The sequence below is a fragment of the Drosophila arizonae genome, chromosome 2, assembly GCF_054131065.1.
Source record: "Drosophila arizonae isolate 15081-1271.41 chromosome 2, UAZ_ARI_1.0, whole genome shotgun sequence".
In the NCBI taxonomy this organism is placed as follows: Eukaryota; Metazoa; Arthropoda; class Insecta; order Diptera; family Drosophilidae; genus Drosophila; species Drosophila arizonae.
Genome location: NC_142922.1, coordinates 23,637,263 through 23,653,957, shown reverse-complemented (window position 1 = coordinate 23,653,957; position 16,695 = coordinate 23,637,263). Strand labels below are relative to the sequence as shown.

General features: G+C 43.0%; 1 protein-coding gene across 2 annotated transcripts in view; it reads right to left on the bottom strand.

The window, feature by feature from the left end:
• Nucleotides 1–77: 77 nt before the first annotated feature.
• Tl (toll like receptor) overlaps nucleotides 78–16,695 on the bottom strand; it is a 50,937-nt gene continuing 34,319 nt past the window's right edge. For both annotated transcript variants that reach the window (XM_089462163.1, XM_018018156.2), the window contains 2 exons: nucleotides 3,816–5,068; nucleotides 78–3,701 (listed from right to left, as the gene is read on the bottom strand). In XM_089462163.1, coding sequence (XP_089318289.1) covers nucleotides 1,604–3,701; nucleotides 3,816–5,032 — 3,315 coding nt within the window. In that variant the 5' untranslated portion in view covers nucleotides 5,033–5,068 and the 3' untranslated portion in view covers nucleotides 78–1,603. The remainder of the gene's footprint in view (nucleotides 3,702–3,815; nucleotides 5,069–16,695) is intronic.

Here is a 16,695-nt window from a genome sequence, read left to right as displayed (position 1 = left end):
TAGGGTACCAAACCAAAACCAGACAAAAACTAAAGGTAAGAAAATATCCGCCCCATTTGTAATATTAATAAAATGCATTGTTTAATTTTTAAAATATATTTTATTCAGTGTATTTGTATACTTGACAGACTCGGGTACACAAATACATTAAATGATGTACATAATATGTATGCATTCATTTTGTATAAGTAAATGAGTTTGTCTGCATTAAATTTGTAGGTACCTTAGGCAATACAGAGACATGACATAGCTACTTATATGTTATTTTTCATTAATTCTAATTACAATATATTTAACATACGATTAATGCGTTTTATGAACTCCTTACTAATTATGTCATTGAAATGCGGAAATGAAGAAATATGTATATGGGTCGATTGGATAAAGTGATGTACGATGTATGTATGATCTAAATGTTTGATATGCCGTGTATGAAGGGCATTTGCGAGTAAATAGCGTAATGAATAATGAATATATTTTATACGTATTTATATATATATATTTTGAGTGAGAGTTTTCGTGGAAAATAAAAACTTTTCCATATGCTTTATGTACAATCTTAATTTGTTTTTGTGTGCTTTCAATGAACAACTCAGTTAGATATGTAAGCAGCCAAAGGGGGACAATGGAAATATATTTATATATGTGTATATATTATCAGTTTGTTGCTGTTGTGGTTGTTGTTGTGGTATTTTGATTTGTATTTAGTTTTTGGCTAATCTTTGTGGTTTTTTTATAAATTACATTCAGTACACGGCATAGTTTATATGCTACTATTTGGATACGTCATATGTATGTATGTGCATTAATCGATAGCTTATTACAAATTATTCAGATTGTACAGGGAACTAAAGCTCAGTTTGATCAAATATTAAGTAAAACTTGAGATTCGTGCAAACAAAGTAATTGCCTTAATCTGCAAAATAAAAATTCAATTATTTCGATTGCGAGTTCTCTGCAACTTTTACATGCGCTCAACTTAGGCATAACATTTACAATATCATAGCTATATAATGTACAAAATAATTGGGTCTTAGTGAGTTTAACTTACACTTACATAACTCTAAACAGAATGATAAGCTCTCGAATAGCTTACGCTTTTTCAACTATCCAAAATGTAATTTTGTTTTCCATCTTTTCATTTTTGCGAAATTTTTCCATTTCTTTTTTGTTTATGTCAACAAAGGCCACAGGAAGTATTGAAAATTGAAAATTTTCACCAATTTTGTGCATTGGATTTACCAGCAGCAGATGCAATGTTTTCTCTTTTGTTTTTGTTTTTTAGATTTTTTGTTTTTTGTTTTTTCGTTTTTGTAAAATTACTCTACAGAATTTAACTAGACCAAAACACAGACACAGATGCAAACACACACCCACACACACACGCACATGCATACACTCACACACACTCAGAGACATACACATGCCTAGAGAAATCAATTTGAGTGCAATTTCAGTTGGCTACAAGAATGCTGTTATCTAGGCATTTGGTTTTGTCATTTATACATTCAGCTGATCGGAATCGGAATTGGTCATAGCGTAAGGATTGAATGCCTCAGTGAAACAGGAGCTCCTCCTCGTCGGGCTCCACATTGCGCCATTTCTATACGTCGCTCTGCTTGGCATTTGTGTTGATGATGAAGGCGCCATTGATGTGGCCGTTGCCATGGTGTGCCTTACCGTTCGGCGCATACAAATTCGTCAGGCCATTCTTGCCGTTGGCAATCATGATGGCTGTGTGGGGGGTACCGCCATTCAGTTGTGCGACCAGCGGATTTTTGGTCGTGTCGCCGGGCGGCGTAGTCAGGGGCGGCGTCACGGGCGATGGCTTAATCAGCTCGAGCTTATCATCTGTGGAGCCTTTGAGCGCCGACTTGATCAGGGCGCCGTTGCCCGCATTGCCAATGGGTGCACGATGCGGCAGGGCGTAGCGCAGCTTATCCCAGAACCATGGATCGCCCCACTTCAGGTAGGTGTTCATTCTCAGATACGCCTTCATTTCATCGTCCAGCTGCTCAATGTCGCCAATGTCCGAGTAGATGATCACAATCACACGGGAGCGTCCCTCGTTCAGCGCCGCTCGATGGGCCGCCCGGAACTCCATGCGTGCCCAGTCCGACTTGATGAAATTCGGGCTGAGCACGATGATGGTACGACGGGAGTCTGCGACGGAGCGCACAATATTCTCGGGTATGAAGCCACCCACCAGCCAGTCGCGTACGTGCACGCAGAGCGTAAACTTTTGTGGACCGTGCTCCAGTTGCGGCACCAGATGCTTCTCCACGAAGCTCTGATCCTTGTGCGAATACGAAATGAACGCATCGAATTTCTTGTCCTTGTCCAGTTCCTCTTCGGTTACGAACCACATGCACAGATTGTGGGCGTACAGCCAGATCTTGATCTCCTGCTGGTACTTGTAGTAGAGCGCAGCGGTGATGCCAATCAGAAAACCAGCCAGCGAGATGACCACAATCACCGCAATGAACAGACTCCTGGGCCGTGGGCAGATATCATTGATGTTCAGCTCCATAAGGGGCGTGGGCATCTCCGCATCGACGCAGTACATCTCGGTGTAGTCTGGGATGCGCTCGTATTTCTTTTGCGTGAAGAGCAACAGTTCCCTGGCCTCGCAGTTGCACACCCACGGATTCTGGGAGAGACGCAGCGTCATGTTGTCCATCGTGCTGTTGAGATAGCCGAGCAGCGTTGAGTTGAGCACCTGCAGCTGATTGCGACGCACATCCAAGTACTTCAGGTTTCTGGGCAACTGGTTCAGCTCCAACTGGGTGAGGTTATTGCCTGCCACGTGCAGGCTGGTCACATTCTCGTACCCGGGCGATGTGTTGCTCGGCAGCTTGAGCAAGGTGTTGTTTTCCACATACAGCTCCATCTCGCGCAGATTCTGGGGCAGGCGTGGCAGCTTGGGTACTTTGGTCAGCTCGCCATTGGAGCAGTTGATGATTAGCGTCGCGTCGAAGGTGCGCACCAGGCAATCGCAGCCGCGAGGGCAACGTCTCTCGGCCGGATCCTCAGCGAGGTCGAATTTGCAGACCAGTTCACGGGGATGCACGGAGCGCATGGGACGATCGGCCAAGGCGCTTGGCGCCTGGCAGTTCAATCGGTCGGTGAACGTGACCAAGTTCTTTGCATAGTCCGGCTGAATGTCGCCGCGCACCACCTGCAGGAAGCGCAGGAGTGTGCAGTCACAGACGAGCGGATTATCGTTGAGATCCACGCGCACCGACTTTACCCCATGCACCAGCCGCTGGCCCTGGTCGATGGGCGGGAAGTCTGCCTGCCTGTAGAAGTGCACGGTGATTATCTTATTGTGGGTCATATTGATAGTCAGATCGAAAGCGGACACAAAGTCTAGATCGGAGTAGTCCAGCCAGGTGAAGTTGTTATAGCTCAAGTCGATCTCCTGCAACTCGCGCATCGCATACTTCCAGTCGCTAAATATGACCATGAGCGAATTGTTGCGCAGATTGAGGGTCGTCAGATTCCTAAGATGTGCGAATGGGGAACTCAGCTCCGCGTCCACTCCGCGCACCGACATATACTCATGGAAATTGATGCGATTGTTGGCCATGTTCAGTTGACGCAGCAGCACGTTCGAAGCGAAAGCCTGCGGCTGTATGCTCACAAGATGATTATCGTTCATGCGGAGGGTTTTGAGATTCACCAGCTTGCTGAAGAGCTTACTGTAAGGGCGAGAGAGCGAAAGAAAGGCAATGAGAATAGGGTTTCGCCAAGAGCAGTGAGAGTAAAGCTCAGTCTGGAGGATTCATTGAGACAATTAAAGTACTTTAGTTTACCTGGAGATTTCAGTGAGTCGATTTTCGGCCAGATTCAAGTTCTCCAACTTGGACAAGTGGCTGAAGATGCCGTCGGGCAGGTGGCTCAAGCGATTCTTGTGCAGATCCAGTGTCACCAGATTCACCTGATGCTCCAGCAGCTTGGCGGGCAGCGTGCTCAGATGATTGTCCATGAGAGAAATGTCTGTGATGTTCATCGAGTTCTCAATGAGATCTTCTGGGATGGATTCCAGTTCACAGCGCAGATAAAGGATGCGCAGCCTGGGCAGATCAGCAAAGAGGCGGGCCGGGAGCGTGGGCAGCGGTACACGATTGTTTTGCAGCTTCACCTGCTCCAGCTGCTTGTTGTGCTCGAAGAGGCCCGCGGGCAGCGAGCGGAAGTTGTTGCCATTCAAATTGATCTCCGTCACATTGGTGAGCAGCTCAAAGACATCCGGTCGCAGCTCAACAATGCCATTGTTATGCAGATCCACATCCCTCACAGAGACGGCGCCCTCAAAGTCGTGCTTGCTCAGGTTGTGCAGCTGATTGCTCCACAGGTTCAGGTGCAACAGCTTGTGCAGATTGTGGAAGAGCCCGCGCGGCAGCTGCCGCAGATTGTTGCTGCCCAGCTCGAGGAACTGCAAGTTCTCCATGTTGGCCAGCAGCTTTGCTGGCAGCTCACCCAGGTTGGCGGCACGCATGTCCAGCCAGCTCAGATGGTGCATATCATGCAGCAAGTCCTCGGGAATGTAGGGCAAGCGGCGCGCGGCGAAACGCAGCCGCTGCAGATTCTGCAGACGATCCAGGTGCTTACGGGTCACATTCATGCCCAAGTCGTTGCCCTCAAAGATCAGCACTTTGGTATTGTTGATGCCCAGGTGATCCATGATGCCCGCTATGGGCGTGTGATAGGGCAGCGGGCAGCGCCTGATCTGCACCATATCGATGCTGCCGATGTTCAGCCGCGGCATCTGCTTGTACTCCGAGGCATCCGTCAGGTTGCATTCGATCTGGACCGTGTAGCCGGGACGGATGGTAATCTTGAATTTGGGATTGTAGCTGTTGCCGGGACAGTTGAGCTCATACTCCGACAAGGATGGTGCGCACTCGCACGACGATATGGTCAGATCGCGGCAATCATCGCGCCCAAACACGGCCACGCCCAGCTGCCAGTTGAGCGCCTGAAGAAACACCACCAGCAGCAACGGCGGCGCTGCTGCGCTTACGGCTCGCATTCTGTTTGTATTTGTGTGTCTAGTCTCCTTTGCACGCTAAAATGAAAAATCCAAATATTTTCTATTATAGACATTTTATTTATTATTTTTGCATTATTATTTATATTTTGCTCTATATATTATTTTTTTATTAAATAAAAAAAAATCGAATCTAATTTTATGGCTTTATTTTCTTTTCCTTTCCTTTCTATTATTCATTTTCTTTAGAATATTCTTGGCGTAAGCCCATTTGATTGCCTACACGTAAAGCTCTGATTTATTTCTTTTCTATCGCCAATGTGTTTCCATGCAACGGTTTATTCTTTGCCTCAACATATTTTTGTGTTGAAAATGAAATTGTAATGCTATCATTTGTATATAGAAAACAACGGTGAGCCATTTTTACGTATTTTCCGTGTGTGACGCGAGTAGAGCCTTTAATTTAAGTGCGGAATCTGATGGATAGGAAGACAGGTGCGCCAGTTGTAAGTGACAAATACAGCAACAGCTGGCAGGAAAAATGAATATACAAAGGAATATTGCTTTTGTCCTTCACAAAGGAGGGATTCAATGTGGCGGTCAAAGAGATTCATACGATGCTGGGGTGGCCAGCAGCAGAAGCTCTATTCATCCTTTATGGCTCCCCTCCTCTGGTCGACCTCGTCAGATACACTGTTGCATTATATGTCGCACAGAGCAGGTTGCCAAAAGCCTTGCATCCTGTGGAAGGCGGGATGAATGTCAGCATCCCCTGCACGGGTGCCACGAGCCCAGCTTGGCATCTCTGTGGCCGTAATTACGGTCAGGTAGTGTATAAAATGTTGTAAAATTTGCCGCTCTTTATTTCTTTTGGATCCGAAATTGTGGGGGCGACGTGCACTTTACGGGCTTTGTGCGTTTAATGAATTTGTCATGCAGTCGAGTGCCGTTAAAGCTTGAAACGAATTTGAGGCATCCGAAAGACTCGGCCCAGCTGACAATTAAATTGTGCCCATTAGTCAGATTTTTGAAATGGAATTCAATTAAAACTTTGTGCCGGCCCTTTTGAGCAGCTCGCAGTTAGCAGCAGTTCGCAGTTAGCTGCATTTCCAGGATTTCCAGCCGACGCTTTCGGGGCTGATGGCATAATTTCGTTGCCTCTGACAGCTGCTCTTGAATGAAATTTTGATAAGCCAATTAAATTATGCGCCCTGTAATTGAATTCTCATTTTGCTGTTGACTTTTTGCAGGCAGTCTGTCCCATTCCCATCCCCGTACCCATCCCAGTCCCCATCCTCAGGCGATCAATTTACCGGCCATTTGCTTTTAATTAGCCTACAACAATGATGAAATTTTCCCTGGCGCCTCTGGCAGTGTAAATAATTGTAATTACAGTTATTGAGTTTTCCGTTTTCAGCTGCATTTTCCACGCTTTTCGATTTTCGTAAATGAAATTGAATATTTTCAACAACAGTTAAATTTCAAAGTCCATGCGAAACTTCTTATCACTTAAGCTAATGATTTTATTTATTTATCTATTTATTTATTCCCATCTTTTTTTTATTTTTTTGTAAGCTGAGCACTTTTAATGCTTTTAGCCAATTATTTATTCGCCCAAGTACTATTGCTGGTCGTGCTGGCTTAACAGTGTTAATCGGATGAGGCTGGTCTTAGCCACTATTTATCGGCCGGCGGTGCGACTTCTCTACAATGCGGCTAAGCCATGAGACAGAAGCGTTAACACGATTCGTGTGCATTGTGTTCGCCCGATTGCAATGGCCAAGCATCGTCTGCCACAATCCATTTAAATCCCAGCACCTGATTTCAGCATTCGCCTGGGTCGCAGATTATGCTGATGTACATAGATAGATACGTATTTATGCCAGGAGCTAGATAAGCGGCTTTTGTTCCCAACTATTTGTGTAGCCAACTTCAATTTCGCATAAAACTTTAAGCACTTTCTGCCCGCTGGCGGCCAACTTAACTGAGTCTAAATAGCATCTTCTGCTACAGCTCACCTAACACCACCCACCAACCACCACCCACCACCCACCGCCCAACGCCAAGCCACCAAAGTTGGCCCTGTTTTGGCTTTTAAATTCGGCCTGGCTTATCTAAACAGGCAAAGCTGGCCACACCGCGCGGCCAGTTGGTTTTTCGGTTATTGTTGCCAAGATCTTAAACATTTATATTCACTTAGGAAAATTACTTTTAACTTTTGTGCCATGCTGCCCGTGTAAGGATACAGCTAACAATGTCCCGAGCGGCCTGCTGCTTTACATTGATGGGCTTTAGCGTTTGTTTTGCTGCAATCTAATCTTGGCGAAAATCTTGTTGACAAGTTTTCTGAGAATGCTCAGCCGATTGGCAGCTAGGTGAGCCAGCTCAAATAAGTTTTCTAAGAGCGGAACGCCAACAACAACAACAACAATATAATATTTAATGGCGCCTGAGCTAAGCAATTTCTGTGTGTGTGTGTGCAAGTGTCTCCCCTACTATGTATAGGAAATGAAAGCCGACTTTCAGGCTGCCAATTAAGTCGGCCTCGTTTACAGTCTGCAACGGTAGCCTGCCCCATCGGCACCTCATTTGATCCTGGCTGGCAATTAAAAATAATTGTTAATTTTAAACGTTCTACCACACACACGACACACACACACACCTACAGAGAATTATAAAGTCATATGGGCGTATGGGTTGTTTTCTTCCTTCTGCTCACATTTGTCCGTTTTAATTAGACGCTTCCCCTGCAGCCCCCGGTCGCTACCCCATTCGCAGTTCGAGCCGTTAATAAAGGTTAACGAAGTTTTGCCAACGCGCAGATTTCTCACACATTTCTACAAACAGCCACATGTCTACATACGCACACACACACACACACACATACTCATACTCATACTCTCACACATTTACCCATGTTGAGATTCCAGCTAGAGTGCGCATTTTTGCACTCACGTGCTCTTTTCCGGTATGTAACGGTACTAAATTCATTAGGCACACTAAATTACAACCGCAGCGAATGATAAGGGGGGTGGAGTGGAGCTCGCAGGGACAGAGTTAGTCAGAGTCAGAGTTGAGTTGAGTGGAGCAGAGTTGAGGCGTGGCGGGGCAAGGTGTCGTGCCAGGTGATGCCAGGCCTTCTACAGACTTGGATTTTTACTGCCGACGCTCGACAAAGCGCTTCAATGTATGTGGCTACATATGCAGGTGTGGGTGAGTTTGCGCGTGTGTGTGTGTGTGTCTAAGTCTTTCTCTTTGTGTGTGTGTGTGTGTGGCTGCTATTAAATAGTCACGCCGCCCGCAGCGCGCTTTGGAAAATTGGCTTTCGCATGCCTGCGGTGCGCTTTATTACTGCAAGCGAAATTATCAACAAGAACAATAAGTGAGAAAGTGTTGGCCTTGTCTATGCTCGACTACCACATACCATAGAAAGTGAGATGGACACAAATATTATTAACCTGTCTCTTTTGTTCTCATTTAATGATGCGAATACTATGCTCTATTACGACATTCTTAATCGGCTATATAAACAAAATCATTCCTTTCAATCTAGCACTATACTTTGTATTTTCTTTGAGTTTTAATGACTACAGGGTATAGGAGAAACAATTTCGGGCATGCGATTTAATGCTTGAATTTCTTAATGCCTGACAGTTGGATTAAGGCAAAGTGTTTTAATGCCTTCGCCTCTTAATGACGTTGACATTTCCATTTCTGTGCGCTCGCGCGCTTCACTGAATTTTCCAATTTTCCAATTTCTTGTCATGTTTTGCACCCACTGTTTCCCCCCCCTCTACCACCATCGTCCCGTCACACGATGCTGCTTCTTCTTTGCCCGAATAAGTATGCTACAGAAATTGTGAGGCGCCTGACGCAAACGCATTCATCAATCAACTTGACTAATTACCGCAATTGTTGGCGAGCACAACGCAGCAACTGTGCAGCTGGTTGGTGAGTTGTTGCCACGCCCACACAGAAACAGACATAAATACACACACACACACACACACACAGACCGTCGTCATGCTGCCTGAATATGGTAAGAAACAATATCAACTACAACTTGTTTAATAATTTCATATTAAAAAATTTCGAGCAGCAAAACCTATAAAACACTTTTACAAGTTAGCACACACATACCCATATACACACATGTGTATGTGACGCTCTCCCGCATCCGATTCCCGTTGCCCTTTTTGGTGGCAAGTTTCCAGTTGCTGGCTAACTGCACGTCGCACAGTGGGGCCTCTGCCGGCAGAGCGTGGCAAAAATCAAAAAAGGTACTTTAAGCGATTTTTAAAAAGTTGATGTCATATGAAAATAAATCGATCTACTGGTTTGTAGCCGAAAGATTTTTGAAAATCGGTCAATTTTTAGGGTAGTTATAGCCCTTCAAAATTTGGGAAAGTCGCAAAGTTGTGAAAAGCAGCGAGTTTTTGTGAAAAATATCCCACTTGTCAATTGAATTGTAGGAAAAATCTTGCACCAATTTTTGCAGTGTTGGTTGCGATTTAAAGAATGGACTATTACTAATAGAATACAAAAAAAATTATGTTAATACGCCTCTTCATTGCGGAGCTGGTTTAAATTTACTAAACCTCTAAATTTGACCATTTTTTTTACCTAAAGTAGTCTATATCTTTTGAGTTCCGCCGAGTTCCGAGCATCGATTTATACACACGTATTGCTGAATATGTCCTCTTTAATATAAATAAAACTTTTGCTGCCCCTAGGTGTCCCCCCGGGTTTCTAGAGCAAAAAACTAACCCAAAGTCGGCATAAAAACGCACAAAATGTACTAAAAAACTTCAAATTTGCATGCAGATGACTACTTTACAGAAAATGAAAAAAAAAAATTTTTTTTTTAAATTTATTTTTTAATATTTTTTTATTTGTTTTGTTATATTTATTGCATATAATTTAAATAAAATCAATTTCAACAAAAAAAAAAAAGCTAGTTTTTCATAGAAAAACATACATTTTAGGACAAAAATCACATTTTTCAGGTTTGAGGTAAAACTGTGAAGCACCCTGTTAACGCATCACCCTGTATTTTAGCCTATTTATAGCTTGAAGAATTCTCTGTCGAATGCTTTTTAAATTTTTGAAATATCTTGCTTGATTCAAAAGTTATGATTTTTGCAACGCAAAATGAGCAAAGGCCCCACTGTGCGTCGTTCAGTTGTGGTCTCGTATCTTATAGTAGTAGTTGGCATAGTCAATGCTTCAGTGGTGTACATGTGTGTGTGTGTGTGTGTGTGTGCGGGTGTGTGCCTAGCCAAAAGATTTCAATACTTGCAAACTTTCGGAAGTTGTGAGCCAATGTTTATGGTGCCCAACGTGGTTTACAACGTTTCCCCAGCAAACACATACCCAAAACTGTGTATACAGAAGTGCCAAACTGGCAGCTGGGACATGTTTACATATACACCCATATATACACACATACACACATACAGATGCTCAGTGGACGAGGTTGCAGCTGAGGGATTGAGGCGTGGTGGTTGCACGTTTCAAAAGCATAAGTACTCGTACGTACATTTTCGAATAGCTTGCTGAAGCGCTGAGCAAATAGCCGTGTTGCTTATTGCGTTTGGGTGGCACGCGTTGATGCAACTTTCGATATTGGCAAATATTCGAACGATTGATTCGCCCAGCTGGCAGCAAGCGGGACTCAGAGAAAGGGACACACACATGTTGGAGCTTATATTGCAAAGGGCGTTTTATACACACACAAACAACTGAATAAGTCTATAAGTCTGAAGGTTTTAAATGCTGGCTGTTAAGTAAAACTCTAAAAACTTTGCAGGCCTGGCTGGAGTGTGAAATTGAGAGATAGGTGTAAATAAAAATAAATGTAAACAGCATGATAAGTTGGAATGGTAAATCAATGAAGAGAACCATAAATTATTATCATTTAATTTTTAGCTATTTGTTTACTATATCAAGAATTGCCAATCAAAGAAATATACATTAAATAAATTCTACGCAAATATTTCCCTGTATTCAATGCTCAAATTCCCATACACTAATATTGAAGCAAAGGTTAAAATCGAATATTATTGTATTGGTTTTAGCGCCGTTGAGTGCTCCTGCTGCTGTTTCAGCTGATTACGCTATAACGCCTCTACAGCAATATGCACTTAAGTCTGTTGCGGTTGACTGAAGCGTTCATGTGGAATAGCTTCTTAAGAAAGGGAGGGAGGTAGAGAGAGAGAGAGAGAGAGAGAGAGAGAGAGAGAGAGAGAGAGAGAGAGATGGAGTGATAATTGCCGAGAGGTACCAAGAGAATGAGAGAGGCAGAGTATGAGAGTGAGAATATATACACATATGCATATGGAATTTTCGCCATAACTTTTCTTAAATATTCAGCCCTAATGAGCATTGCAATGATACAAAATTCAGCTAAAATTATGCATTATTCTTATTAATAGAATAGATATATCAGGCATATAAATGAAGTATTCAACTGTTATTATAATCAATATATATATGGGGATTTGATTATGTATGCAGTGCTCATAATTATTTGAGCTGTGCTAGTTGCTAATGAGGTAGCTGCACTATTGTGTTTACCAGACGTCTAATGAGCTGTGCAAAGCCAGAGCAAGACTTCAAAGAGCCAGCGACAAAGCCATGAGATAGACGTTCATTACTTTAACCAGCTGCACACACACAAGCATGCCCCTCCACCCCCCCCCCCCCCACAATGACAAAGAGAGTGGGAGAGCGAGAGAGGGGGAGTGGAGCGTGCTGCAGGAGTGAAAGAAAAACTAGCGCTGAGCGTCAAAGACAGCAGCAAAAGTTTAAGTTGCATGCAGCTTGCAGGCTAAGCAGATGCAAGAAAAATGGGGTTAAGACTCGATTTGCGAAAGCTTTGCAACGTAGGGCCGCTTGAAAGCCAGCGCATTGTCTTTGCCAAAGAAAAAGAAAAAGAAAAACGAAAAAAAAGGCGGAGATTCGCTGGCTTTGTTTTTGCACTAGGTTTGTACAAAGGCACAAATATATATATGTATGTACACGTTTGTATATGTATATGCATCGAAGTGAGCGCAAGGAGTCAGCAAGTGAACGGCTTTGTAATGTCATTTGTCTGTTAATCATGTTGTCGTCTATAAGTTTGTGCCAAGTTTTTGCATAATGCGCTCGTGCCCAAGACAAATGAAAGAACTTGTTGAGCCTGAACTTTCAACGTAGCCCAAGAGCCAAGAGCCAACAGCTGCCTGCACGAACAAAGTGCTTGGCGCAGGCTCCACACTTGCGTCCCGTGTGCGTGACGCATTCTGGTTTAATGGGCGTCCATTGTTGTGCCGCCAGTTGACGATTTTATTATTATTATTTTTGCCCTTGTTGTGGTTGTTGTTGTTGTTATTGCTATTGCTTCTGTTGTTGTTACTATTGTTGTCCGCAACGCGGTTAACTCTGACCAAGGCCCCGGCCACGTCGCTGTCTTCTTATTTACTCAGTTCAGCCCGAAGCAAAGTCACTCAAATGGATACTCTGCGGTCGCCCTAACCACGCAACTGTCCCCTCACCTCTCACACCTCGTCCTTGACGCTTCCTGTTCACGCACTGCTCAAGCTGCCTGCCGGCTGTCGTTTGGCTTGTTTAGTTTTAGCGGCAGCGTCAACATTTAACGAAAATTGATTTCAACTTTTAAGGTACCGACAAACCAATCGGCACTCAAGTGCAGCGCCAACTGTTGGCCACAAAACTTTTTGTTTTGGCCAACTTTCGGCAAGCATACGCTCACAGCATCTTCTGATTAGAGTAAATCTGAGCTACAGTTCAAAACTTTTCGGCAAACTTAATCGCACTCGTCTTAATCGTATTGATTGATTAGTTACAGACTGGCTCGAAATCGTATAACGAGACAATTGTGAATTGTATCAATAATTTGAGTTTCATTTACTCTGAAACAGCATATAATTGGATTATCGATGATTCCTTGAATTGTTTATTATTATCTATATCTGGCAGCGACTGCTCAGTGTTCAGTATTCATAGTTTCCACCAAAGAACATCACAATTCATGCCAAGTCCAGCAACTCGCCTTCCCCAGCTTGGTATTTCCTTAAGCGCTGGCTGGTCAGTCACTGGCCATTTAATCGAGCCACTCCCAGTTGAAGTGCGCTTCCTCTTATCAACTCTCTCGCTCCTGTGCTGCTAAGCTGCTTAGCGCTCGTAAATTTCTGTGCAACTGCCCCACACACACACACACACATTCATATACAACACTCACTCACGCATGCTCGCTCACGCACACGAACGAGCAGAGTCATTCACATAAATAAACAGCTCGAAGCTGGCAGCAAAATAGAAATAGATATAAAATAATAGACCTGCCGAGTAGAACGTCCGACTGTCCAGTGCTCCCTTGGCCAAATGAAAATGTCGCCCATTGCCTCGTATAGTTTATTATGCAAGTGGAGCCACGCCGAAGGCAGTGTACTGGGCGTACTGTAAATAATACAGCATAATGCCAACCTGCCAAGAAGTGTGGCCGACTCCAACTTGGCCTGATTGCCAGGGGACTCCAGCACCGCAACGCAACGTAACGCACTACGCGTACTCTTCAATTACGAATGCCAGCAGCAGCAAGACGATGACAACGACGAGGACTTTGCGAACGCCGCCTTTGGGTGTAGCGTTCGCTGTCTGCAGTCTTCAGGGACTGGTTCTACAACTACTTAATTTTGTCGTGGCCACAGAACTCGGGAAGCTCTTCAGCTCTTCAGCTCTGCGCATTGCGCATTCAGCTGCTAGAGCGCGTTCTTGGCGCGCTTGTATGCTTGCCACAGTGCTGCTTACTTTCTTGAATACCCTGCAAACATGCAGTATAAGCAACCAGCTAAAGAAACTGCAAAGCATACAAACTTTTTTATAAATATGTTTTCATCTTCAGGTAGATACAAGCTGCCTCTGCCTCTTGTATATGTATTCTATATATGTACACAATCGTGCAGGGCATCTAATAGTCGCCTACCTGTAGGCATGCGTAGTCTACACAGTGCTCATACTCGTTCCGTTTGTCTCTTTTGTCTGCTATTGTCCATTGTCCGGCCCTCATAATTTGCGCTTTGTTTTATTGCACGAGTTGCATGCTGTTTAATTCGCGGGTCCACAGCTCCAGGCTTATTGTTTCGTGCTGTACATACATACATATCTAAGCAGATATATAAGGCTGTTTGTGTTTAAGCCGGGCTCTTATTTATTTTGAAATGTGAGTCACGTTTAAAGTTTTGCGTTCTCTGCCCAGCATTGGGACCATAAATGGCTTTGCTTAACTGCAGCGCATCTTCCCTGAAAGTCTCCCGGTCCCATTTATAGCGCTAATTGTGCGCATTTTGTTGCGCTTGTTATTTATAAATGCACACGATTTGCTGGCTAGTCGCAGCTTGGCTAAGTGCGCCAATCGGCCAAGAGTTTCTAGCTGATTTGAGTCAAGCTACAGTTTTGTTTTTCATTTTTAGGCCATTTGGCACATTTTGGGCTATTGCCAGAGCAGATAGCTCCAATTTAATTGCCTCGCCTCTGCTGAGATTTTTTTTTAAGCTTGATTTAATGAAATGCTTTAAATAATTAAGCATTCATTCATTTCAAACACAAAACCAATAAGACAAAAGCACTTAACGTGAGGTGCAATAAAAGTGGAAATAAATGACAGGGAAAACACTTCTCATGCATTGCTATACCCTGTAATTTGTACTTACTCTGCAATGCTGCTACCTAATTTGAAAGAGACTAACTGATTGGCTAATTGTAATTGTATTTATATTACACTTTTCAGTTATGTCAAGACTATTCTGACTTTACCCAGGGTATGCTGCAGTCGATTTCAAATGCTAAGCTCGGCCATGTAATAATTTAAATGCCAATATTATGGAATATTTATGAGATGCCTTGGATCAAATGTGCATATTTGCGCTGATTGCGCCCTGCGGCGGATGTGTAAGCGTTGGTCTGACACACACACACACACAGACAAACACACACACCCACACACACACAAGTACTTGTGAATAGCAGCCGCTTCCGGCTATTTATATTCCACTAACACCATCAAGCGCATCGAATCGCTTGCCGAATGTCGGCGTGTCAGTCGAGGAACGGTAAAATCAATGGAGATTAAAGTTAAAATAAGCCCTAATAGTCATATCTTTTTTATCAATACCAAAAAATGCATATGAAACTGTGGCAAAGGATTTTTTTTTTTTTTTGTGAGCTTAATCAATAATTGCTTAAATTTCTGTGCATTGGTAACGCATTAATATTGCCATATACATACGCATGTATAGATATATTTTCATATTCAAAATATATATGTATGTGTTGAAATGTGTGTTGCGCATTTATATAGACATTAAAATTTATCATTGATGGCGCTGCTGCTTCACATATCGCCGCATGGGCGCAGAGGCGATAAATAAAGATTAAAATCTCTGGAATGTGCACAAAAGTGGCTGGCACTTCATTTCAATTTATGTATTTATACTGTATAGCATGCCATAAATGGATGACACATACGCACAGGCAAACGTGCACACACACACACACACGCACACAGACACTATAAATCAAAAATCTGTGCATACTTTTTTGGGCCGCTGCATCGGCCTTGCTTCAATTGCAAATAATTTAAGCGGCCAACTTCCACAGTCAGTCAAAAAAATGTAAAAAAAGAAGAAGAAAACCAGCCAACATACACAGCCCATAAAAACGAAGAAAATAATAATGAAATTTAAAATGGCACTGGCAGTGACATTGTGTATACGCACTGTGGTGCGTATTGAAATTCACAGCGTGCGTTGTGATTTCGTTTCGGTATTTCTTATTTTATTTTATTTTTTTTTTTTTATTTATTTGCCACGCTTTTCCGCCTTATTTTTCATAGCCATTAAATCAAAGTACAAATAAAAGAAAGTAAATAAAAAGAAGTTATAACCTTGGCGGCAACGCCCCGGGTGCAAGCAAGTGTTATATAGCCCTCGGGCTCAAATGAAATGCTGAAATGCTCCCATAAAAAAGCGAAAATTCGTAAAGTGCACTTTACGCGCAGCGCTTGACAACCAAACACTGAGCACCGAACACCGAACACTGAACAGCGAACAGCAACAGCAACACAAATTTCCAATGCAATAAATGAAAAAGTATTGACGAGCGCAAAACTTTGTTCACAACAATTTGTAAGCTTACATATTGCAGCTATAATTATGCAAAATATATACCATTTTCTATGATAGCACGAAAGAGTGCGAGTGGCACAACGAATTTTTGAGTTTCAAATATTATTTGGCTATGCTGCTGCTGCTTAATAATACATATAATACAGTTACGCGCCACCAAGCGGTATGCACCCACAGCCAGTAGGCGATGGCCTTTTAATTACATTTTAATATTTGTACCCGGAATTTTAAATAAAATCAAGTAAGAACTTTGCAGTCGGGCATTACCAACTGAAAAATACCCATCCAGTGATATTGTTTAGGTTGCCAATTCAAGTATAAGATATTTAGGATATATATGAGTTTCTATAAATCACTATAAAGTAAGATTCGATTTGAAATAATATACAGGCGACTCTTGTTATTTCGAAATTCAAGGGACTTTTAAAATATTTCGAATTGTCGAGTGTTTAACCATATGAGTACGAATTATCGCGTCTTAGCAATGATTGTTAGTTCGAATTACTGACTGGTAACTTT